The 26,139-nt window shown below is 43.2% G+C and overlaps 1 protein-coding gene across 3 annotated transcripts in view; it reads right to left on the bottom strand.

Annotated features, from left to right (window-relative positions):
• The window catches only part of LOC121607097 (tight junction protein ZO-2-like), a 77,950-nt gene that overhangs the window by 10,670 nt on the left and 41,141 nt on the right, over positions 1-26,139 (bottom strand). For all 3 annotated transcript variants that reach the window (XM_041937772.1, XM_041937771.1, XM_041937773.1), the window contains exons 5-16: positions 25,161-25,680; positions 23,089-23,192; positions 20,524-20,677; positions 12,077-12,182; positions 11,862-11,980; positions 10,936-10,999; positions 8,642-8,792; positions 8,368-8,476; positions 4,228-4,447; positions 1,979-2,163; positions 1,159-1,254; positions 955-1,034 (exon numbers count right to left, since the gene is read on the bottom strand). In XM_041937772.1, coding sequence (XP_041793706.1) covers positions 955-1,034; positions 1,159-1,254; positions 1,979-2,163; positions 4,228-4,447; positions 8,368-8,476; positions 8,642-8,792; positions 10,936-10,999; positions 11,862-11,980; positions 12,077-12,182; positions 20,524-20,677; positions 23,089-23,192; positions 25,161-25,680 — 1,908 coding nt within the window. The remainder of the gene's footprint in view (positions 1-954; positions 1,035-1,158; positions 1,255-1,978; positions 2,164-4,227; positions 4,448-8,367; positions 8,477-8,641; positions 8,793-10,935; positions 11,000-11,861; positions 11,981-12,076; positions 12,183-20,523; positions 20,678-23,088; positions 23,193-25,160; positions 25,681-26,139) is intronic.

Here is a 26,139-nt window from a genome sequence, read left to right on the forward strand (position 1 = left end):
CAGGGCTTATGGGCCATAACTGTCTATAAAAACACACCAGAAGCCAGTGTCAGTGCCTACATTTCTGACAGGCTGCATGATTTCTATGCCCACATTTGCATAATATGGCAGGGAAGAATAACATCATCCCCCGAGGGAGCAGGCGCTCAGGCTAGATGCAACTGATGTGATGTGGAGCCGAGTCAGAGTGAATCCTCAAAAAGCACCAGAACTGGACAACATACGTGGCCATGTGCTAGGAGACCAGGCAGCCCACCTGGCTGGCATCCTCATAGACATCTTTAATATCTCACTGAAGCAGGCTGCCATCCCCGCAGGCCTCAGACAGCCACCATCATCACGGCCCCCAAGAAATCAACTGTATCCCGCCTCAAGGATCACCCTGTCGCACTGACCTTTTTCACCCCATATTGCTTCAACCTGGTCTCAACACCTCCCTCTGCAGAACTGGATCTTGGACGTCTTATCAGAAAATCCACAGAGATTCTGAGCACTGCATGCTGAGCCTGCAGCTGATTACTCTGCTGACCCATGACTGTTCAACCAAATCCAGCTCAAACCGTGACACACATAGTAGTGGAGCCTAATCAGCCACAATGAGTCATTACTGGACTTCAGGTGGTCATCGGCCTGACCACTCCCCACTGCTTATCAGTAGGGCCAAATTCCTGAGTGTGTACATAAAAACTGAAAGCTCTTTAAAAACTGCCTGACCAAGAGGGCTCAGCAGAGAATGCAGACCTCAAGATCCCCCCTCCACTGCTGAGAGCATCCTATCCAGCTGCATCATCACAGCAAAACACAAAACAAGATTTTAACCAAACTTCAAACAGTGGATTGTAAGGGTTAGGTTAGAATTAGGTTTAGTTTTTAACTTGATATGTTAACAATGGTCTTTGTGAGGATAGAAGTACAAATCTGTGTGTGCATGTGTGCATGCGAAGGAGAGGGTACCTGCTCGATAATTTGTCTGATGGTGTTCAGTCGAACCACTCCTGAGGACTTCTCAGAGCCGGCGTCCTTAGGCTCAGTTTCTAAGATAATACCACAGAAGCAAGGAAAAGGTCATTTAGAAGCAATACGAGGACATGTATTCTCTTAGGAAGGAAGACTTTCATACACAAACACAAGGACAGAAAGACGCTGGCAGACACTCACTGGCAATAACAAACAGTTCGGGCATCTCAGAGGCCAGTTTCTCATTAGCAGCATCAGCGATGGAGCCAAACAGCACCACAGGACGCCGGAAACCAGCTGCAACGACACACTGATATTATAATGCTGATCACACTTTGGAACAGTTTCATTATTGTGGACATCAAAGCACAGGCACGCGCACAGGCACGCACGCGCGCACGCACACACACACACACACACACACACACACACACACGTGCTGATACATTTACATACACAAGGTTTTGATTCAGCAGTAGAAGGTTTTTGGCTGTTACCATGGTCAGCATGAGTGTTGTTGGTGGCTACGTGGATCACAGTGAATCTCTTTTTTGAACAGTGAAGAAAAACATCTATATACTTTTAGCCAGTCATCTCGTAGGAGTAAACATAATACATGAAGTAAGTAATGCTTCAGCTAGCCTACACCTGTCACGTGATAGTTGAACCTATGGGCATCTACATTACAATATAGTGTACAATGCACCTCTGTGATCTAGATGGCCACTATTTCCAGATCTCAACAGACCCTGGGTAAGAGAAAAAAGGATGTCTCAGATCTCAAATATGAGCCTTGATAATGGTCTGTGAGCAGTGTCCATGCACTTCAAAATAAAAACACACTTATTGGTCTTTCTCAGTCCCTCTCACAACAAACCAAACCAAGCAACTTACCACAGTGAGAACAATGAGCATGTCATCAGTTTGAGGTTTGTAAAGTTGATCCTGTCTGGTGCCTCATCATGTTAGCAAACATGAGGTTCCAGGTGTGACTCAATTTTAATCTATTTTTTTCACCCACCTTCTCGGAGCACCACTCGTTCGTACGCTGGGAAGCGGGTGGCAAGGGTCTGACTGCTCAGGTTCTCTCTGCTCTTCCTCAGGTCCTTCCTCTTCAAAGAACGCTGAGCTCGCAACCGCCAGAAATCAGCTCGGTCGCCCGCAACAGCTTTATGGGAGCTCTGGACACTCGCCATCTGCTCCGCTCTGACAGGAGAGACACACCTGTCACTCGTCCATTCATTATTTCCATAAATGTTCACAGAAAAAAACACCTCTGAAACTTTGTGGTGCATCAAACTGTAGAAGACAGAAACTAATTTAGCTTTCTTAGTTCTTTATGTTCTTGCTGGGCTGATTTGGCATATTTCTCTACACAGGAGATGGATATACTTGAAAAAAGTGCTCTTAATAGATCTATCACAGATTAACTCTGCCTTCTGAGGTATTGGTCTCCCTGTTGACCAGCATGTGCAGCACTTCGTCCTGTTTTGTTCAGCTGATAATGACGTTCACAGAAAGGTCTCCATCAAATTGGTCTGCTGTAGCCCTACATCACCAGCAGGTCTCTGAGGTCTTCTTCTGGTTTTGCTGTTCTTCTCTCTCCCGGCTTAAACTAATATCTAATTCAGACTATACGATATCAGGCCGAACATGGGTCATTGGGAATGATAAAGAGGGTGAGGCGGGACATTTGCTGATTTTATCCTGTGTGGTGTGCCACAGTAGACCAAAGGTGATACAGCATCAAACAAAAAAAGAGAAGATGATGTCGACCAAGAAGAAACACAGAGGAGAGAAATAGCTGAACATGTCACCATGTGACTGTTACCCTCGGGTCAGGAGCATTGTACCAAATTAATCACACCTGTGTAGGTATGTTGCTCACCTACACACTCACCCTCTTTCTACTGAGTGGGAAGGGAAAAAAAAGGGGGTCCACCATCACCACCCAGTGACTGTAAACGACTCCAGTTTAACAGTTCATCATGAAGTCTTTCCCTGGCATCGTACACAACCCCTCTGTACCTCATGCAGGCTGTGAAAGATGGCAAGCTGTGATTGGCTGGTGCCTGACATGTAGTTTGCCATGTCTCAAAAATGTAGAACTCGTATCTGTTGCCTACATGCTAGATAAGAACAAAGAGCGCACATAATGCGCAGAGCAGAGGTGACAGTGAGGACAGGGAGGAGAAGATAAGACCCATAAAGAAAGAGCTGGATGAATCAGAACAGAGTGGTGATACAGGATAAAAGAGGAGATGAGAGGATGTGTGGAAGAATGGTTGGCTGGACAGACATCTGTTGTAACATCTGGTCTTTTCAGATAACCGGAGCTGACCTGTGGCCAGGACAGACCCATCTGAACCACTATCTGAAAGGTTTGTCCGAGATACGGTCATTCAAGTTCCAGAGAATCTGGATCGAGAATGAAAAGGAAAAATATTGTAACTGCCACCCGGTTGTGTCTTCACACAATCTGCAAATGTACAACTGCGGTGGTTCAACAGCAGGACTGAAAAAAGTTGTAGAAGGCAGTGAGTACTTGAGGACCAACTGGCAGTCACACCTGTTGTGGCCACATGGTACTGGTCACAAAGTCATTCCACCTTGCTGTCTTGTTGAATTGGTGTATTTTTTGTATCTAATGAGCTTTTGAACGTATGCTGCTTTTCTTACATCATGAACAACTAATTGACTTGAATTGATGTTGGTGTATTTTCCAGGTCTGTACCTCTGACCTAATCTAAAATGATGTGAGGACCCTGACTACAAAAGTTGAAACACAGTGGCACAGCATGCACGATGAAGCTAGAGACTGGAACTGGTGATGATGGTATGGTTGGGAGGAAGAACAAGTCCTGTTTCTATCCCTCAAGTGAACTCTTTTGCATAATGTGTTTCCTGAAGTGTTTCTACTTGTTCTGAATGTCCACATTCGAAGGCAGGGTGAAAAGCCTGCTATCAGTATCCTCCTGGGTCCACCACACTGCCTCCCTGATCCCTCTTCATCAGCTCTGTGTCTTTGCAGGTCTTTGTAGTCTCGACTTGATGAATCATGCAGGCAATCTCTGCATAATGTGGGCATGAAAGTCAGATTGTCTGATTTAAAAGTTGTTGGATGACGGCCTGACCAGTTATTACCATTAGAAAGGGGGTTTCAGATGCTGCTAGTTGATGTGACAAGCACTTTTTCTGAAACACACTGACGCCTTCAGCCCTCTGAAGGAAAGACATTCACAGACTTTGTAGGCCTCCTAATGGCCTTACCTGCTCTTGTTGGGAATGATGCCCTTCTCTAGCAGCTGCTTGTCCTTGCCAACACGGATTGCCAGCCAGTTGCCGAGCTTGCCGTCATAAAGGGTGTCCACCACCTTGAAGACGTCCCCCCGGCTGAAGGCCAGGCTCTGAGGAGTCTCCTTCTCATACTCAAAGTGGGTCCGGATGAAGAAGGAGTCTCCACGCCCCGAAACCAAGATGTCATTATAGACTGAAGTGAGAGATAAAGAGAAGGAGGCGTTGAAAAGAGTGAGAGAGGTGGATAAAGAATAGCAACAGAGGTGTAAAATGTTAGAACGAGGCTCAGACAATGTGATGACCCCTCAACTCTGTTTGAAGGAGCTGGAGGTTATCATATTGTCTTGAAGGTCCAAGCTAAGTTTGACACTACTGGACGAGTATTATGTTGTAGTGAGCTCTCAAACAGTCCCATGCTCTATATTACATGGTTGAGTATCAGAGCAGCAGTGATCCCCTCTCAACAGGCTCTCAACAACAAACACTCTCAGAGAGACAATGATCAGCACGAAGGTGTAGCTCTCTGCTGATCAGCTTCATGTCCTCAGCTGACTGTCGACGAGAAATTAAACATGCATGTAATAATTTATGTATGATATCTCTCACGAGAGGTGGGGTTTAAGATCAGAATACATTTAGCTACAGGCCACATTAGCATTTAATTTGGTATGAATATTCATGGTCCCCAGAGGATGCATTCTAATTATTTGACTGACCTCCTGACCTTTACTATAGTGCCACATAAGGTTAAATATTCAATTTTTACAAATGGTATCTCATAATCTCATTTCCTGGGCACTTTCCTGAAGCACCACCAGCAGGACAATCTACATTATTTAGCCTCGCTACTCATAAGGCTAAAGAACAGTCGCTAAGTCGTCAATATGTTGTTGGTACCGTCTAACTTTTCCAACTGTGGGCTGTGATGATCATTTTCAGTCTTATGTGGTGGAGTTACATGATGACAACTGAGCTATTTCCATTCACTGGTCACATTCACAATAAAGACCTCGAGATGCAGCTGAAGCTCAAAATAACTCGTATGTGGACCTTTCAGCTTAGATTATTTTGTTACATGCACTGTTCTCAAAGGTCAGGAATGAACTTCCACACTCGCTCAAATTCCAGTCTCATTTGCACAATCAAAACAAAATGCACATATTTGCCTGACTGTTGCATGGAAATGCACTTCACAGCCTGCTCCCGGCTCCCGTGAAGCTCCCTGATTTGATTTGTGTGGCCCGACAAAGCACTGACCCAAAAGGACCGACAGAGGCTACAGTCACACTGACTACAATCCAATCCACTGCTGCCGAGGCTGGCTGGCTGCAGACACAAGACTTCATCCACACTGTGGACTCACATTCAGTCCACTTTAATCACACATTCACACTGATACAACATATAAAACAAAGGGTTTCCCTTGTATACCTTCCTCTAGTGCAGTGTTCTGCAGAATACCTGAAGTCGTGGCACTCCACTTAAAAAACAGAACATTTAAAGAAAAAGAAGACATATATTTATGTATTGTTGTGCTAATGCTTATTTTAATGATCGTCTAAAAGTGTTTTGGCAAAGCAGTCTTTATTGAAACCAGTTTTAACAAAAGATTTCCATTATGACTTATCAGGACTGGGTTGTTCAGGGCATACTGTATGTGAATCCATTACGAAGTCATTTAAATCAGGTTGCACAATTCAAATTTAGACAGGCCTTTGGAAAACATGCTGAGTCACTTTCTTGCCGTGAGTTAAATAAAACCACTGATACCGCTCATTATTTTACAGTAAATATGAAGCTACAGCCTGCAGCCAGTTATCTTAGCTAAAAATTGGAAGCCAGTCTGACTCAGTCCAAAGGTAACAAAATCTAAATACCAGAACCTGTAAAGCTAACTGATTAATCCCAAATATCTTGTTTATCTAATACATACAAATACCAAAGTTTAAAAACAACACCTTGTGGTTTAATGTGCAAGACTATTCAGTAACTCTCTGGAATCTTCATCACAGTCAAGTTACCAGACTGCATGAGGTGACAGAACAAGAAGTAGTCCACATGCTTCATACTACTACTGTCAGTTGGTTAATTCAGCAGTTACGCCTGGCAGTCAACATGTGTAAATATTTGTAACAATGCGTGGTGTGCTCCAGGGTTCTGTCCTGAGTCCTGTTTTGTTCACAGTGTCTGTGCACAAAATTAGTCATTTTAAATGTGTATGTTGTCACCGCTCTGCAGATGATATCCAACTGCATATTTCCTTTAATCCCCAGAATATTGCAAAACCTTACATCAGGTTTTAGAAAACTACTCTGGGGGTCCTCTGATCAGGACTTGTTGTTGTTGCCGTTCCTCACTGTAGGCTAAAAAGAGGCGTCCGAAGCTCAAGGAGTGGCTCCTATATCCTAGATATGCTATATAAATAAACTTATTCTGCAAAGGAACTAGTTTGTGTGGTGCCACATCTTTTAGTTTAGTGATGTGTGACTCTCTTCCATTGTAACCAAGCCAAGCTGGAACTTAAGAACAGCTGTTGCAGCTGGCTGCAGAACAAGTATAGTGCACATACATATATTTCTCTCACTGTTCTCGTAAGGACCTTGTATGGATTGTGTTTATTCCTGAAACGTAAATCTAACCTGAAATCATCAAAATTCCTTCCTATGTAAAACAAACCTTACAGCTGCCACCCCGACCTTTCTAACCTCAACCACTACCACTTTAACGTGAGGTCCTGCCAACTCTATCTGACGACCTTAGCTGTCCTCTCAGCAGTGCTGGGGAGTGAAGAGTCATACAGTTTTCATGTCAGGTCAGCGCTCTGCTTCATTGTGTGACGTGCTGTGCTTCATAAATAGATTTTTTCAATAAAAGGCCAAAACCCATTTTTTTCAGAGCCACGAGCTCAAGGGGCCAATGTGCTCATTACATAACACAGTTTGTGTCGCTCTCTCTCACCCGATGTGTTGTTGAGCGGATCCGTGTGGGTGCATGTGTCCATGTGTGTCACGGTTGGTTGAATAAAAACTAGCCTGATCTGGTCTAAAAGCCTTGGGGGACCAAGCTGGTACCTCCCTCATTAAATGGAAACATCAGAGCTGAAGAGAGATGGCGGCGAGAGAGATGGAGAGAGAGAGAGAGGGAGACAGAGAGAGAGAGAGAGAGAGAGAGAGAGAGAGAGAGAGACTATGGTCCTGAGGTGTGAGTGTGACGGCTGGCAGAGCTTTGTGGTTAGGTACACTGTGTTCTGACGAGCTTACAACTGCTCAATTAGCACTTTCCATCAATCCAGCATTTCTAGTCCAAGTGGAACATCAAATACAGGTTCAGGCTATGTCATGCAAATATGTTGCGCTTAAAGGATGGTGTTATTTATTTATGTATTATGTATGTATATTGTTCCTGTCAAAAAGCCCATAAAAAGCCACAAACCAACAGTGTGTCAGTCTGTCTTGAAATGCTTTCTGACTTCCTCATCCTGTCTGTGGCTCTCAGATCCAAGCCCATCACTTCCTATTGATGGTGTAAATCTTTCAAATCACCTCAAAGATGTATAGTGTCATTTATAAAAAGGCTCAGTAACTTCCCAAAACAGCTAGCCACTGTAGTTTTTAGCAATGGTTACTCAAACGGGAGGAAATAGATGGGACTTGCTGGGGACTAATTTCAGCAGTGGATGAATCCACACTTGCTGCTCTAGTGAGTGTTTCCAGCAGGCTGGTGTGTGTGGGACTGAGTCAACATTAACTAGACCGTGTGTGTTCATGGTAATGGAGGAACATGTCACCATTTACCAGCAGATGGATTAAAATAGTAAAAAATGTAAAGTCGGCCCTGTGGATGATACTGTAGGAATAAATGTAGGGTCTTCTTCATGAATGCGCTCATTAAATTTCATGATAATCTGATTTATGGTCATTTATTTTTTTGCATAAAAATGAAATATTGAGGCTAATGATGGTAGTAAATGCCCCGCCGCTCCTTTTACAGATAAAGAGAATTTGTTTTTTATCAAAGTTGACTGTGTTCTTGATCCACGTTTTATGAATGTGAGAAATGTAACTCTGACTTTGCTTCCGTGTCTTTCGGTGTTTCTGGAGGTTGATGCTTTACCATCAGGTTTGCTCTGGGCCAGGATGGTGACAACTTCTCCTTTAGGAATCTCCAACAGGAAGAGCACAGCTTCCTCTCTCACCACACCTTGAAAATCAACATTGTTCACCTTCAAGACACAAACAAAGGATACAATAATCACCACTCGGTTGCTATTGATATTATATATAAAACCAATTTTCAAAAACATGCAGTCACATTGTAGTTTGAACTGTGGCTTCTCTGGACTTATTTTAGCTGTAAAATGTAAATAAGTTCTGTCTGGGCATGCTACCTTTAGGATCTGGTCTCCGATGCGCAGGCCCTCTTCCTCAGCAGGACTGCCCTCTTGAACACTAGCGATAAAGATGCCAACATCATTTCCTCCTGCCAGCCTTAACCCGACACTGTCTCCCTTCTGGAAGTTCACCATCACTGTGTTTGGCCTGCAGGAGGGAAAATACACGCTGCCTTTAAGAATGTGCGCCAGATTTATGGTACCATGGTACAAATGATATAACATAATATAATGATGACTTCCAAATGTTAAACATTTGTTAGTCCCGTGGAATGTGCAATCAGCCACACATACAGTAAATCTCCTCCCATGTTTTGTGATATTGCATAAATAATGTGCAAAACTGCAACCAGCCTAGTGTGCTTGTTTGATGGGGCAGTATGTATTACATATACATACATATATATGTGTTTAGCCTGTGTTTGCTTGCTATAACACACTTATTTTCATGATTACCCAGTTTTTTGGTCGACATCACCATCATAGCATACTGACAGGCAATCACAAATTTCCTTGAAAACACCATAAAATTTATCCCAGTAGGCCGTAAATGAGATGCAGGAGTTTGAAAAGCAGACGGATGAGTGACAGATCAGTTCAATGGAAGTCAATCTCTGAGTTAACTGATCCCTCATTTAAAGATCTTTTGATCATGAACACTGATGTTTATTAACACTAGCTCAACACCAGACAACAAATCATTCAGTCACTAGGCATTCACCATCTCGAGGTGGCGCGAAATCACACCCTTACATCCTGCATAATACGAGCTGGGTTTGAAACCACTCCCTTTTGACTGTATAATGTATACTGATATGTACCGTCAGACTGTCCATGGCATGTGCACAAGGTGCTGCTTAAAACGCCACAATGCAATGCTTTGCCGATGAAAGATGTGAAAATTATAATATGCAACCTGACAGCTGCGTAGTGATGGTGTAAAATGATGATGATTCATAAGTTAATCTCAATTGACTGCAAAGTATAGAGTCAACTGTTAAAACTAAGTGTTTATTATGCACTCAAAAAAACATTTCTCATTGTGCTGTTGGTGCACTATATTCTCCCATAATGCAAACCTTAAAACAAATAAAAACATCATCATAATAGCTGTGCCATCCATCCTACCTGGGATTGTCGCAGTAAAATATGATGCAGTGTACAAAATCTGATGATCAAATGATTTTTGCCCTTATTTTCTCTCTCTCAAAAACAAAACAAATCTACCTTGTTTGCCCTTCTCTTGCAGATACAGGTTTCCTGTAGGCGGGGCTGTCCACTCAGGCTGACTGGGAGCACCTGGGGCCAGAGCTCCCAGTCAACACATAAGCTGCCACCTGAGTCCTCTATAAGCGACTCTCTCCATGCGCTTGGTTTGCTTTGGTGGCATAATACTTTTTTTTTTTTCCTCACTAGCATCCACACACCATATTTCCCACACATCCACTCACCGCTGGCTTTAGAGACATCCACCTCTCATCTCTTTTTGAAATGACATTTATGTTTTGTTAACAAATCAGTTAATTGACAGGCAGGTGAGGTGATGTATCTGCTACAGCCCTTCAAGCCTGTTATGACAAGACACAAGAAGACTACATCAAAGAAGCCATTTCTGCATAATGACATTTATAATGACATGCATTTAGGTTTCAGCACTTAATGTACATTTTTGTGCTTTTACTTAAGTAAGACTTTGAATACAGGTGCTTTTTTATAGCGTCCTATCACTGCTTTTTTACCTAAGTGAAGGCTTTGAATACTCCTTTCACTTCTGCCTGTCAGTATGAAATAGTGAAGTACATGAGTTCTTGTATACTAACTGCAAAAACAGTCTTCTATGGAAACTAGTACAGCACACAGTGTATACTTGGTGCCTGGTACGAAACTGGGCCACAGAGCAGGGTGGACACAGCTGCTGCTGATAACAGTAATGATTTGACCCTCACACTCTGTAGAGGTATGTGGTGGAAGTGATATTATTATATGCTGCTGTGGACTTGTGGAGGAGGTCTGTAAGTGTCATGTCATTACGTCAACCAGCATTGTGATTCACTACCTACTGACCAGGGACCAGTTTGAGACAAATAAATATATGGAATGTGATACGTTTTTTTTACATCTGTACCACACAACAGAGGCTGAAGCCAGCCCTGAACGCTCACAGTCAGGCTCAATAATTCACTGTGGGCCTCTCATGTGATTACGAATACAACATAAATGGGGAAAGAAAAACAACACAGGAAAAGGTTTATAGTGTCGTGGACTGTGAAGAGAGAAAAAGAAACACTCGCCCATATATTTTTTCATCTTCTGGACTTGGTCGGAGGAGAATCTTGGGCGTGGCTGTTACAGCAACTGTAGATAAGGAAATCAGGAAGAGCCTTGTTAGCGTCTGCCAACAACATGTAGGTCAGCAAATGTCTGACGAAGCTCTGGAGATTAGCAAAGGGTTCAAAGTCAGGCTGGAGAACAGAAATGATGCAGAATGGACTGTCAACGTTTAGAGAGGAGCAGCTGACAAATAATGAACCAGCAGTAAATAGCTTGACACGCTTACTGCTTATAATCAAAAATCAGATTCAGTATTTTTCATATTAGTCATAGATCAAATGACTACCTGTGATGTAAAAGATTTTGCTTGTAGTAACGAACATACAGAGAATGATCACCGACTTGGGTCCAGCTCAGCTCTACTGAGCTTTTTGGTCTCTTTCAGCTCCAATACACCCACCATACACTCCCTGCTCAGCTCCAAACAGCAGACAGACAGTCAGCAACTAGCTGGTGAACATAATGAGGCATTGGCAGCTAAAAGAGCCGGATATTTGCCTCAGGAGCTGGTGGAGGCCAAAACCGGAGCTACATTGAGAGTGAATTAAACTTACATTCATTGGTTGAACATGAAATAAATAAATGCTAGTGTTGCTTTGTGATTGCTGCTTTGTTGTGTAAGTAGCCGGTTCGATAGCTTGCATCTTCATCACATGAATTTTACAAGATGATAATGCGTCAGATGTTGTGTTTACAACTTGTCTCTGCCGCCCTGCGGTGAACAGAAGAATCACTTAGAGCAGTTTTAAGATTGCAAGTGTGGTCTCAAAATAATGACTCGTCTTTTATTCAGTCCAATAAGCTATGTCTGTATGTAGTTTATGGTGGTGTGTCTGGTGTTTGTTAATATGACGAGTGTGAGGTGGATGCTGTAGTGAGCGTTAACCTGGAGGCTCCTCAATGTGCGGTGTGCCTTTGTCCACCTCAGCTGAGGCCTGGGGGTCTTCAGGTATTTTGAATGGGGAGGCCATGGCTGACATCTTGGCTGTCCTCATGGGTTCTTCCCTGTTACACATACACACAGTCACGTTTCCATCATTTCTAGGGACAATGAATTTTCTTGCTTTCAGCTCCATCCATCCAAGCTTCCATCCATCCTACCTGGGATTGTCTCTTTCGTTGGACGAGTGTGAGGACAGGTCAGACTGGCGGGACCTCCTCTCCTCTGGGGGAGAATAGGAATGATACGACTCCATCTCTGACATGTCTGAGAGACAAACAGACAGACATCTCAATTAGACACATGGGTCTCTTTCAAGCTAAATCCCCCCGTCCAGGCTACGTGCCACCACCACCACCACCACCACCACCACCAGCAGCAGTAGAAAATGGTTGCCTCAGGAAGCCCCGACACCAGCTAATTATTGCCTGGGACAGATAGAGGATGTTATTAGAGATTACGAGGACAAAGCTCAGGTCACAGCTCAGTATTGAAGATAAAAGCAGCTATTACTCCAACACACCCAATTCATGGTCCAGAAATAATCAGAAAAACAGCAAGATTATTTTGATTTGCATAAAAACACCCAAAGTTTTTAGATTATTTTCCTACCTTCCAGACAGCCACTGGTTTCCTTAGGATAAAGGTCAACAGCACAGTTTTGTTTGATATAAAGATCACTTCGGGCAGCAAAGAAGTCCTTAAGAACAGCACCGAACATTTTGGAGTAGTGGCCATAGTCAAAAGACTCCCCCTGCCCCCCAAAACCAACATTTTTTTCTTGTGTCACAAACAGTCCAGAATGACTCTTTGTTTTAACACAATTTGACCAATTAGTCCAACAAAAATCAAAAAGTGTCAATGCCAATTAGAAAATAATTGTGCAATTCATGAGTGCAAGGAGCCGCTCAGCCAGAAGAGTATGTGGATGCCTAAAAAACTTGCAGGCGGGAACTTCTTAACAAGCTCAACAATGAATGCTCCCGAGAGCAGACTTTCCAAAAAATGTGAGCCGTTGTCTCCATTTTGTACAGTTCAGCAGCAGACACCAAGCTGTTGGAGAAAGACTGAGGATGCAGCCAGGAGGAGGCTGTGACAATGTGCTTTTCACCTCGCCTTGCAGTGTGGACTTTCAGAAAGGGTGTAAGGAACGCTTTACACAGCCTATACATGAAATGCCTGGCATTGGCATTACGAGCATGAACCAGCTTTTGTCTTCGAGATTGAGTCCAATTCGTGCATGCATTGTTTCCTGTGAATGACTTGTGCAAGAGTATGCAACCCAAACCCTGCACATGAAAGGACTTGGCCAGCAACAATAGCAACCATGCCTTAGTTAGTAACAGAATACCAGTACACTGACCATGTACGGTAATGAGCTGTGAGTTGTGACAAAAAGGCTAGGTCTGCGAATACGAGTGGTCGATGCAAGTCCTTCACAGGATGTCCAGGCTCATCCTTAAGGGGTGAGGTTTCTTTGAACTATCTGGTTTGTACGAAGTGTCGTCCAACCACATCTAAAGGCAAAAGTGCTCATAGCTGTTGGCCGTGGTGAAAGCAGAGAGGGACGAGATGTGATGAACTGTACAAATGGAGACAGCAGCATAGAATGTTTTCACACAGTCTCTCATCAGAGACACTCGAAGACAGCATCTTCTTTAAAGAATACTGAACGGGTGAGCAGCTCAGACGTCTGGAAGGAGCTTGGAGAAGAATCACTTCCCCTGAGTTGACAGGAGCCATTTGGGGAAGTTTGTGGCCACTTATTATGATGACTCCTAGATGCTTTTTTGGGGCAGATCCAGAACATGCTGGAGTGACTACATCCTCGCAATGCCCAGGAGGACGTCTGAAGTGCCACCCCAAAATCCTGATAACCATTGGAAGGAGGATGGGTGCAGTAGGCGATTTGAGACGGGATGAGAGGGGATGCCATCCCTCCTGTTAGCAAAATGACCAACGGGCATTGTGCAAGTTTGAATGTGCGAATCTATGGCCCTAACCACGGCTCTGAAATGTCAGCAGCACTGTGCTGTGTATCGATAAATCCATGGCGCTGTCCGTGGTGCTGAGGTAACGGACAGTCCATGACACCTCGACAACAACATCTGTGAGGGGAAACATGACTACAAATACAGTTTGTACTGCAGATGTTTGGTGGAAAGCATCCTGCAACCACGTCTTTTGGGAGGTGTACATGGGTGTTCCTGTGTGGACGTTGGTTGTGGGGGGGCAGTTGGCCATAAGTACAAAAATGGGATTTGATATAATGTTATGATCAGGATGATACATTTTAGGAGATACAGTCAGACCAAAAAGAAGGAATTCATGTTTAGAGTCTTTCTAGAAGCCTTCTAACGATCCATGAGGAAACCTCTGGAATACTAGTATGAGGTCAGCTCTGGCCTCACGGGAGTATCCATGCTGCTTTACCACCCAGAAACAAGCTGGTCCAAAGTGCTTACACACAGCCCTGCTCTCCATCCACAGAGACCGCCTGGCCTTCACTCAGCCCCACTCATTTTTTTCCCCCTTTGAAGCGAACATGGGCGGCAGAGTCTTTGATTCGGCTGCTTTTATCTGTCAGAGTGTGACACTCAGCACGATGCTCTGAAGAGAGCGAGGGAGGCTGAAGATGGAAGCTTTGACAGAAGCCTTTACACCAAGAAACCAGAAACAAAAGAAACAGTTGAGGACTCAGGTGTGAGATGACAGGCAAGGGAACCACATGAAAGAGCACGAACAGAACGGGTGCGTCAAGTCTGTCCCCCTGAAAACAACGCGCCATGACAAACCTCTTTACCAGCCAACAACTCTGTCACTGTAACAGGGCTGTTGCTTTCTTTCATGGCTGTGATCACAGATCACTTCTACCTTTAATTTAGCAGCAGTTAGAGGTCAGAGAGGCACGGCCGTGTTCCACCAGGTACAATCTAGTACGTGTTGATTAGTTTGATTAGGGTTAGAGACATTCTGCATGCAGGGCTGTACAGAGCTGGCGGAGTTTGACAAGTGAGGATGAGACATTGAAATGGAAAATAGAGAGAGGATGAAAGAGACACAGAAAAGGAGAAATGTGAGGACACTGTGTCCAACTTGATACGGGCAACCGTTGTCCTAAACTACATGCATCATTCAGATTGTTGTCACAGAGCCAAATTTTGGATGCTGGGTTGATGTTAAGAACACACAAATAGACCATCACTCACAACCAATCACTGTTGAGTTTTCTCTCCGTGTGCCCTCTGGAGGTGGGGCCTAAAGATGGCGATGTGGGCCGGTCTATCCATCTGTACGTCAAACACTCCAGTCTACAGCAAGACATCTTCACAACTACAGGACAGATTGGACGTTCCTGGACCCCACAGAATCAATCCTTTTGTTTTTGATGACCCTCACAAATCTTTAAGCTAGCGCCACCATCAGGACAGTTTCTGTCCTGGTCTACTAAAAAAAACTTATGGCAACAAATTTCAGTCTATATTATGAAAACATTTTAAATATCTGAACATACATGCTAACAAAAAAAAAATCTTTCTCCTTTTAAAATGGTCTTTATCAGATTATCAAAAGCATTTAATGTGTCTCCTCCACAGCTCCAGCGTGCTCTGGAGACATTTTGTGCCTCAGCAGCCAGGTTTGATTTACCAGGTCGTATACAAGAAATGCTGAAACTTAAGTGGAACACTGTTGTGCAATTTGCTGAGTACATTCATGCTTCTCAGGGGATGAACCCTTTTAATTTAATGACTCCATGACTTCCTCTGCCACCAAATTCAGGAACATTTTCAGCTTCAAAAGCCCCACAAACTGTGAGTCTTCAGAATAGCTAAATCCTCAGTATGTTCTTTGTTCCATAAGACACTTTCATAATGTGGGATGGAATTATCATTGCAGCTGCGAGTGGAGCTTCTTTTGTGTATTCATCCATGGCCAGAGCAGCAGAAACAGCCAATCTGTGTGGATATTAGAGCTTTTTCTAAGTCTAACTGATTCACGTCCTTTTTACATGGATTCACCTCTGAGGGGCTACTGGGAACAAAGCTTTATCTGTTAGTCCGTGTTGTAATGCGGTGAGGAGGCGTGGATTTCCAGGTGAACAACCACCACAGCCTGCAGACATTCTAACTACCAACACACAAGAAACACTGTGGGAATAACTGTGGGGCTTGGGTCGGGGTGATCTCTGGACAGAGCAGAGGTTTTTCTCAGGGAAAGGAGTCGAGAGCTAAATGGGTCAGCCACTGTCTGGAGAACCGCACATTCTGAGGAACATTACATGAAGGCAAAATCAGACACATTCATTGTCACCTGATTTATTTTACCTGAGTACATCGCATGCTGTTAAAAGTAACATCTATAACATGGTTACTTGACAATGACAATATATGTGTGTTCATATTCTTAGCTCAATATGATGACGTGGTCATAGTTAATTATTAACTAAATTATTTTAGACCAGAATTGAGTCTGAGTCAGATTGTAAAAAGAATTCTGCTTAACTTATTGACATGACTGGATGGTGCAGTACTCTACATGTTGTAGCGCAGCACTGGAAGTGAGATTTTATTTATTTATCTATTTTCATTTAAAATGAACAGAAATGATAAAGACAATGCCAGAATTCTGCATGTTTTTCTCTATGATCTATACACTCCAGATAGCATGCACATGTTCACTGTCACTGAAGTGCAAATGTCCAGGATAAGGAATTTGTAATTCCACAGAGCTGTTAATTACAGGCGAGCATACAATTCAATATTTATAGAGGATAACATTTCCTATTCTAAATTATTATTAATTGGGTTTAAATGAATCTCCGTTTTTCCAGTCATTAAGAGTTGAACAGTTCAAGGAAATATTTCTGGAAAACTTCTGGAAACATCTTACAAACGAGGCACAACTTCAGCTTGTAGCTGTCATATCAGTTCTGATTCTTAAAAACTAAAGTGGTTGCTTGATATGTGCTGTGTCTCAGAACATTATTCCTATATCCCTTATAATGTAGCTCTCTCCAAACCTTCCCAAGTTCCTTCCTAAGAACATGGAACTGTTACATAAAATATTAAAACCTTAAAAGCGACAACCCTAGTACAGTTCTCTATGCAGTCTGTTAGATGAGAATAGATGTGTCTGTTTTGACCCTTCTTTGCATTAGCATGAGCTGTACACTTTCCAAATAGCAAATCTGCAGCGCTCCACACAGATTCCAACAACCTGAGCCGGCAGCAGCTCTCCAGGCTCCAGGTTTCAGACATTAGTAAGTTATAGTGACCCTGTCAGTGCCATGAGATGTGTGAGCGTGATATGAGAATGTCTGTGGGAAATGGAAACGCAGCAGGAGACAACAGGAAGGTGACGGGAGTTCAGATATACCACCTGGACAGACAACGGCGAGTTCTACACTGTTAGGACAAATCATTAATATGTTATTACACTGAAAATTCAACAAACATCTTACCCACTTTATGAGCCACGCTTTGTCATGCAACACTCTGTATTCACAAAAATAAATCATCACCCTTTGCAACATCATCATTCCAGATTCAGACATCTGACAATATTCTGCAATGAATCACATTCATCTGAAGACAGCTTACTGCCTTCTTCCACTGGCATTATTCAACTTCTACACTTAATGAATCACACAATTCAAAGTACATAGTGATTTAAATGTGTTTATTTATTCAGGAAAATGAATCATGTATTAAAAAGTTAAAAGATTTAGAGCAGTATAAAGAGAAGTGCAAAAAGGTGTGAAAGCTTTACAACTTAGTCAGGTTGTGTCACAGCCGTTTTACAGCTTAGAGAAAGGCAACAGATTGTTACACATGCTGTGTCTTGGGTGGTCCTTCATCTAAAAGTATGACATATTATCTGGAAGAGAAAACACAGACAAAGATTGCACTTTTGAGCGATTACAGGGATCGCTTCTGCTTGTCAAGATGAGCACTTTCAAATCAGTATGATCACTTCAGTCAGTTTTTAGTCAGATTTCAGCAAAAGGGGCTGGAGGTTTTGCCTAAAAACAGCTCACAGTGAGGTCCTGACTAATTCCTGGCCTGCTGGTGACCTCTCTCTTTTTGAGTGATACACAGTAGCTGAGCAGCTGCAAGCAGAAACTCAAGACTGCTTAGTTTCAGATGGTATTTTTAGCAGCTTGAAGGCCAGATATTTTTAACCTTTGTAAGCTGTTATGCATATTTAAAGATGATTTTATCTCTATGTATCAAGGAAACAGTTGAAATAATGCCAATGGACACTTCACTTTAATTATAAATCCTTCCCGTCATTATAATGTGTGCGGAGGCTCAAGTGTGTCACAAGGAACAATTATTAAGTCTGGTTAATTAAAATCCATTATGACATCAAACATTTCGAAAATTAATTTGATTTTGATCACCATTTCATTATTTGGTATTTATTAATTACTGGCCTTTGGACACATCAGATAGTACAAATAGTCAGAGAATTTCTGATATTGTGCAGTGATAATAATCTTCAGTTTAAAACTAGAGAAACTGAACAGGGATCATAGATTCAGCAGAGAGGACACAAACTGAGAATAGTTGGATTTCTTGGCACTATAATCTCTGCAAACCTGAAATGGATCAGAGAGCAATACATCTTAAAAGCTGCCTCATCAGAGATTTCATTTTTTTCAATTACCCTTCCCTCCCTCCATCACTCTCTTTCCTTTACAAATTTTGACTTCATCAAAAGCCTGTGATGTGATGTGATAGTGGTGATTCCCTCCCAGCAGCTCCCCTCTGAAGAACCGCCCTCAGGGAGAAAGTCCAAACAACTCGGCTTTATAAAAACAGTCCACTCACTCCCTGATGAGTGGTGAACTGTGCTGTTTTCAGCCAATTCTCTTTTCAGTTGTGTTTATTTCTATGATGCTTTTCATAGTGTGTGTCATTGAATGTTGAATGTGTCCTCTGTCCAACGAGCTCATAAAAATATATGTTCACTCAACTGAGCACAATAAACTGAGTTTAATAGGTGGCATATTTAAATATGTAATAATCAATTACTATATAAACTGTCGCTATATATTGTAAGTTAAAGAAATAAATCTTTTTTACGTATAGACCTGTAATTATTCTGGTGGCACACTTCAACCTCCACAGCTAGGAGCAGATCTGATTGGCCCTATTTCTTTGGTCATCTGCCAGTTTTATGGTAACAGAGGACCAAAAATCGTGCATATTATATACTGTATGTTTTCACCATATGAGCACCTGTTACAATTTAACAAAGCATGTGAACTCTTAAAACCGAATGATCAATCCTAACTGGAATCTCAGCTTTAAAGGGTTAGTTCAGGTTTTCTGAAGTGGGGCTGTACGTGGTGCTTATCCATAGTAAGTGTATGGCCATCAGCATGCCCCCAGTTTAGAGAAGCAGCAGGAGTGCTGTGCAGGAAGGTAAGCAATGTACTGCTGTTGACTCAAGGGAGCAGCAAAATGCATTTTAGCCATCTAAAACATTTTTAATCATTTTATGTGTACACTGTATGTAGAATATTTCCACTGCTTGTTGTCAGACAGTCCTTTCCAACGGGAAACTCAAGTCACTTGCATTTATCAGCGTTCTCTTCAAAGCCACCAGACTCATTTGACAAAAACAGTAATTTTACCTCTCACAACATGACTTCAATGTTTCAAAGGGTTACTTAGAATTCACTGAAATCACACAATAACACAAACTAACTGATCACGGCAGTGATAGTTCGGCAGGTCCCGTGTTCTATGAGGTAAAATGACTGTTTTTGTTAAAGAAGTCTGGTGGCTTTGGAGAGAACAATATAATGGCTTCAGTGTCCCATCCGACAGCAAGGTCAAGCAGGGAAAATATTCTAAATGAAATGTACACTTAAACTCATACTGATTTTTTTGGTGGGCCTTTTTTTAGGTGGCCTAAATATGTTTTGCTGCTGCCCCCACCACAGCAGTACATTGCTTAGCTTCTGTGCCATACTCCTGTCTGCTTCTCTGGACATGTTGACTGCCATCTATACTGTAGGTAATACTGTATTACTGTGTATCTTATACAACCCCACTTCAAATGCCCAAACTATCCCTGTAAAACAACTTTCCCCGGCCTGGACTTAGATTGAAGTTTGGTGGTTTGAAGTATGGCTACATATCTGTAAAAAAAAAAAAAAAATCTCATATAGCATACAGTGTTTCCCACAAACAGGCTTTACTCAGTTCGTCTAGTCTGATCAACATGCGGCAGTGCATGTATATTGTGTAATATGAAGCCATTTATTAATGATCACATTCATTTAAATGAATTTGAGTGAACATTTTTGACACTGACATGTAAATAGAAGTATAAAAATAGATTGACAAGATTAATTCGGAAAAATATTTATGAATAAAATCTCAATATTCTAGTAAAGGTCACAAACAGACCATTTGTTGTCATCTGCCTGATGACAAATAACCGTCGACCGTCCAGAGCACCACAACAACTGTATGTCAGAGCTGTGGGAGACACTGTACGTAGCAGTCCTGCCTACACCACATGATAACCACTACGAACCTCCCCGAGGTTTAACACTAACCCTGTTCGTCAGACCGTGCATTCAGTGACTCACCATCATTATCAGAATCAGAGTCTGCGAGGGGGGGGATGCGGACGAGGATCTGGCGGCTGTCTCTCTGGACCACCAGCTGCAGCTTCCCTCTCGACTTCTCTATCAGTTTCCCAGCGTCATGCAGAGAGAGGTTCTCTGTCACTGTCCCATTGATCTGTGGGCGCGCGCACACGCACGCACACACACACACACAAACATGCACACACAAACACACACAGTACAAACAGTCAAAGGCTGTAGGAGCTTTGACTAAGAGCCTGCTTTGTAAACCCGGTGAACTTTGTATCTATAGCTGTAGATCTGTGTATGTCTCATATTTGTATCTTGGTGTATAGCAGTACTGAGCATATACAGCATTGTTTTCTGTTATGCAACTCATGGTCGTTGCCCCTTGTATTTCTAAGTGTTCCTTTTTGTTTGTTATAAAGTTTAAAACGTAAAAAGATTCATATGGATCAAGCAAGCTGGGTGACTGTCAGTGTCAATAACCATCTTATGCAAACAAAGTCACGTGTGCGTCCAGCTATCAATACCATGAGGTAGCCTACACCTCTCACATTCCTACCACGCTGAAAGGTTCAGAGTGACTGGCATGACTGGCAGTCATCCAGGAATTCACAGAACCATAGTTACCTCCATAACTTCCATTCTTTCTCGCTCCTTCCTGACTGCCAGTGACAGCACAACTAATAGATTTGTGACAGTAGTGTCACAAAGAACATGCACCCACCTATTGGTTAACTGCAGAAGCCAATGGCAGAATAGCTGATACCAGCGTAGACATGCAACATGCGAGAACCTTGAGAAAATGCAAGGTGATTTTCAGGACCATCTCAGAGATCGCGATACCCCCCCTTATTGCTGGCCAGGATGGGGACACATCCCAGGAAAAATGGCAGTTGACATCTGAGGGGGTGGGTTAGTCTAAGTAAGCCAGTTTGATTGTCCTTACAAGCCACTGGGAGAGCCTTTGATCAGACAGCGCATGTCCGCCGTAGCAGACAAACAGCTGCTCTGAGCACCTAATGTTGTGATGCCTCAATGCCGCGACTGGACACAGCAAACTGGCCTCCTGGAGAGGCCAATCATGTATGAGTCCAGTCTCCATGAGTCCAACTGTATCTTGGCTTCCCTTAGGGACTTCCGTGACCTGGTACCTCTCCTTGATGGTTTATATGAAACACAGCTGAAGTGCTGTCTGTCTGAATGAAAACATTCCTGGCCTTTAGAAAGAGTTCTTGTTCTAGGACATTGATGTGTTCCCCTCCTAACTGAGGGCTCCAAACCCCTGGACTGACTTTTCCTGCCACACCGCCGCCTGACCATGTGGTCAGAATATCTGTTGCCACCACCTCTTGCCTCACTGGGACTGAGCTGAGAGGAACACCATGCAGCAAAAGACTGCTGTCCCTCCACCAATAATGCACTGAGTCGCCCCTGTGTAAATAAGGGTCCATGAGGAGGCTGTTGGACCACCTCTACAGAGGACACACATGCAGGAGTGTGATTGCTGAGGCTGCATCCCGAGCAACCTGAGCCATGTCTGGACAGTCAAAATTGCCCCAAGATGGATGGATGATTGGACAAAACAAGCCCTCTTCCGATCCCCAGACATGACCAGTGCCTCAGTATGAGTGAGGACCCTGAAGATTTTTTGTTCTGCCTCGCTGACAAGGGGGTGCAAATCAGTCAGTTGTGGAGGTGAGGGAGACTCTTCACTCCCCTCGGACATAGTGACGTTAAGGCTGCCTTCATGCAGGACAAATGGAACGACAGCAAACTGATATGCATAACCTTGAAAGGAAAAGCGAAGAAACTTATTGTGTTCTGGATGAATAGGAACATGGAAGTAGGTGTTCTTAAGGTCTATGTTGGTGAACCACTCGCTTGGAGTGATGGTATAAAGGACTCTGATTGTACGAAGCATCCAAAATGGGAGGACTTTTAGATGCTTGTTCAACTTCCTGAGGTGTAGTACAGGCCTGAGTTGTTAAAGTTATGTTATAGACGACATAGCGACTGGAGGAATTGAATAGCACAGCCAGCTTTTTAACACAGTCAGTGTAGCTGGTGAGTGAATCAGCACAAAGACAAGGGTGCTGAAAAACCTCTAGAGAGGAAAGAAGAAGAAGAAGACACGTTACTGTTTGCATAAGATCTGAAGGTCGGCGGTTCCCTCTTTTTGGATTGTGAGCTCTTAAATCAATGTCTGCTTATGACTTGTCATCACAGGTCCTGGCTTTGGTGTGAACTGCTCAGCCAAAGAGGGATTTTTCTTACTCAGATTGTTGCCTTGTTGAAAGGTTTTTGAAGACCCAAATATGTGACAGTATCCAGTATTTCATTATAAAGATTATAAACATTACCTTAACAAAATGAACATAAAAATGGTATGTTTTTCTTTCCTTTGCATTCCTTTAACCATCTAGCGGTCCCTCATATGTATCTTCGGAGCCGGTGGAGGGTCCCAGTGTCTCAGACTGGGACCCACTGTGCTAAATGACCAATCTGTGATGGATGTGATTGTGTGACAGCACTGACTGCACTGTGAATAAATGTGTGCACCTTGAGAATGATGTCTCCCTCCTGCAGGTTCCCGTCCTTGGCAGCCAGGCCTGTGCTGGTCATCTGTTTGATGAAGATCTGACTCCCCAGACGTAGACCATATTCTAAAAAAAAACACACAAAAACATCCAAGAGACCACAGTTACTGCAAACCCCTGCTGGAACCGACAGATGATATTTTAGGTTGGAACCTCTTGACAAGAAGGTGACAGTAGTGCTGTTCAGTGGAGGATCTGGTTGCCTGGATGTGAGCTTTTCCACCAGCACATGAACACGGCATCACAATGTGGATACAGATTCAAAGAATGTACACCACATTTCACCCCAAACTATTTGTTGTATGACACATACAACAATTTAGCGGGGATCATGTTCTGCAAAAAAAAAGCCAATTTCACACTTGTAGATACTACATAAGTTATCCATTCTACACTGAACCATTTGACCTTAGATTATTTTGTACTTACAGTCAAGTGGTTCATTGCAGCCTTCTGCACACTTACACACAATGGAATAAAAAGACACAGTTAAGGCTGTTGCATCATACAAGTTAGTTATAGAGTTAAGGCAGAACTTAAAGCAGGTGTCGGTGTCACTGTTAATTAAACGTTTGACTGTCAGAACTGTTGAGAGGTGGTTGTCACTACTGTCAGAAGAGCCACAGAGAAATTTTCTTTGATATTAAGTCATGATGTTGAGGTGATGTTTGACTGTTGTGTCATATGTTGTATCATATGCCAGTTCACACTTACATTTCAGATGAAATTGTGTTATAGGTCACTAGTCTGCAGTGTCTTTCTCTTATTATCTGACTGCTGCACTAGATGACCAAAGAAAGTGGTGAGTTTAGAGTGAAACTGACTAGTTACAATGTAGAAGTTAGTTGTGACTTTACACTCTAGCTTCAGATCAAAGCTACCTGGTGCAACAAGGTGTTGTTCTAAAAAAAAAAAAGCAGTATCTCTTTAAGACGCATTAAAACATGACAAGACCGTGTTGCACCATGCGATGAACTGTGCACAGACAACAGAGAAAGAAACAAATAAGAGAGGGAGAACAGTGAAAGACAAATGAGTCATGTCCAGGAAACTCTGCTGGTGATGGTGAGGACGAGGTGACCAGTGCCACTTCTGCTGTGTGGAGCTTTGCTTAGATTCAAAAAAATAACAACATTTCTAAGAACATACGCAAGCAGTGTTGCAGCATGTTTGAACCAAATTTCACGGCGACCTATCCAGCAGCTGTTGAGATATGTCACAGCCAGGATGTCAACCTGCTGGTGGCGCTAGAGGAAAAATCAGAGAATCACCAAAATTATTGGCATTCTTCCTCTGTGGACCATGGATGTCTACACAAAAGGTCAGAACAAACAATCCCATGACACCTGAAAGATGCAAGCCTGCATCCATGGGGCTGCACTGCTGGCATGGCTAAAAGCTTGACACATCTCCCCAAAATACATCACACTGAAGGTACCGAGACCACAAAAACCCCTGCCACCAAACTCCACACAAAAAGCCTACAGACCACCACCACCCCTGAGCAGCTATCAGGCACATGAAGATCACAGAGAGAAACCTCTTCCCTGGCAAAAAGCTAGAGTCCCAATCAACACGGGAATCCAGAAAACATCTGTTTTCCTCAAATGTTACAGAGCCTGCTCTGTACACTCTTTCTCTAGTCATTCTATACACTGGGTCACAAGAACAATAGAAACCTCTGTACAATCCAATGCAATCCAACAGCCCTGCAACAGGTCCTATCTTTATTCTTAAGTCTATGTTTAGACAGGTGTCAATTCAACTTTCTAGTCATGTCAGAGGCTGTGGTTAAATTTTTTAACCGCAGCCTCTTAAAAAAAAAAAAACTAGCAAACAAAGCACAATTGCTGTGTTTCTGTGGGCATCAAGAGTAAAGAGAAAGTAAAAATATTCTTATTTAAAGATGAAAATCATCTCAATTCTGCATGAAATAATTCTCATTTCTTCCACCGTCATGCAGCCAGTAAAACATAAAACATGACCCCTTCTCAGCTGAAGGGGCAGTCATGGTCGGTGGCAGCTGTGTTTTACCTTCGTTGGGTCTGTTCTTCACCAGCAGGACGTTGACAGGTTTGTCCAGCGGCTCCAGCTCCCTGGAAGGTTCTGGGGATGGAGGGTTGTCATTAAGATGGTCCCTGCTCCTGTATCTCCCTCCTCTTCCACCTCCTCCTTCTCCTCGCTCGTACTTGTCCTCCAAGCGGTAGCTGTCCCCGGGGCTACGTCCTCGGCTGTGGTACCTCTGACGGTCAGCGCTGGAGTCCAGGGCTCGTCCCCGGCTACCATCCCTCCTGGATCTGTCCGGGCTGGGCGAGGACCTCTCCTGGCTCCTTCCGCGGCTCCTCCCTCTCTGGTTGTAGTCCCGCCCTCCCCTGTACTCAGGTTCCAGGTATCCTTTGCTGTCAGAGGTGTGGTCCCGGCCTTCGTTACGGTACCAGCCGTTGTCATCGGCATCGTAATAATGGGTGGAGGGGGCGTATTCCCGACTGTCTCCGCCTGGGGACGGGGGCTGCTTCAGCGATTGGACCGCCACCTTACGAGGTCTCTTAACCGTCTGACACGGAAAGAAAAAACAACATTAAAACCCTTCAGATGAGTGATTCCCAGCTTTTTTCTGTAATATACGTGCTTCTTTTTTTCTATGACGTGACTCTTTCTGAACCAAATCATGATTTCTAGTTTCTCTGAATTAGATGAACCCAAATCTTAAGCAACGGAGGAAACTCAGAGCCATAAACTGAATATTAGACCAGATTGTTTGTGCTGAAAACTGACATTTGGAATAAACAGATGATTTCACGGTGAAAAATCCTCCAAAAGGTTCAGCTGCAATAGCCCTACGCTGTCCGACACGTGACACGAGTGGATGACTGATGACTGTTAGTGACACGTAAGTGACAGGCTAAAAAAACAGCATCCGAACCAGAAAATAAAGAGTAGATTGAGGTAAAGAAACAGCACAGAACAAATTTACAGCAATGGGTAACACTTCTAAGAGTTGATGGCAGGGCAA

The sequence above is a fragment of the Chelmon rostratus genome, chromosome 5 (genome assembly GCF_017976325.1).
Source record: "Chelmon rostratus isolate fCheRos1 chromosome 5, fCheRos1.pri, whole genome shotgun sequence".
Taxonomy (NCBI): Eukaryota; Metazoa; Chordata; class Actinopteri; order Chaetodontiformes; family Chaetodontidae; genus Chelmon; species Chelmon rostratus.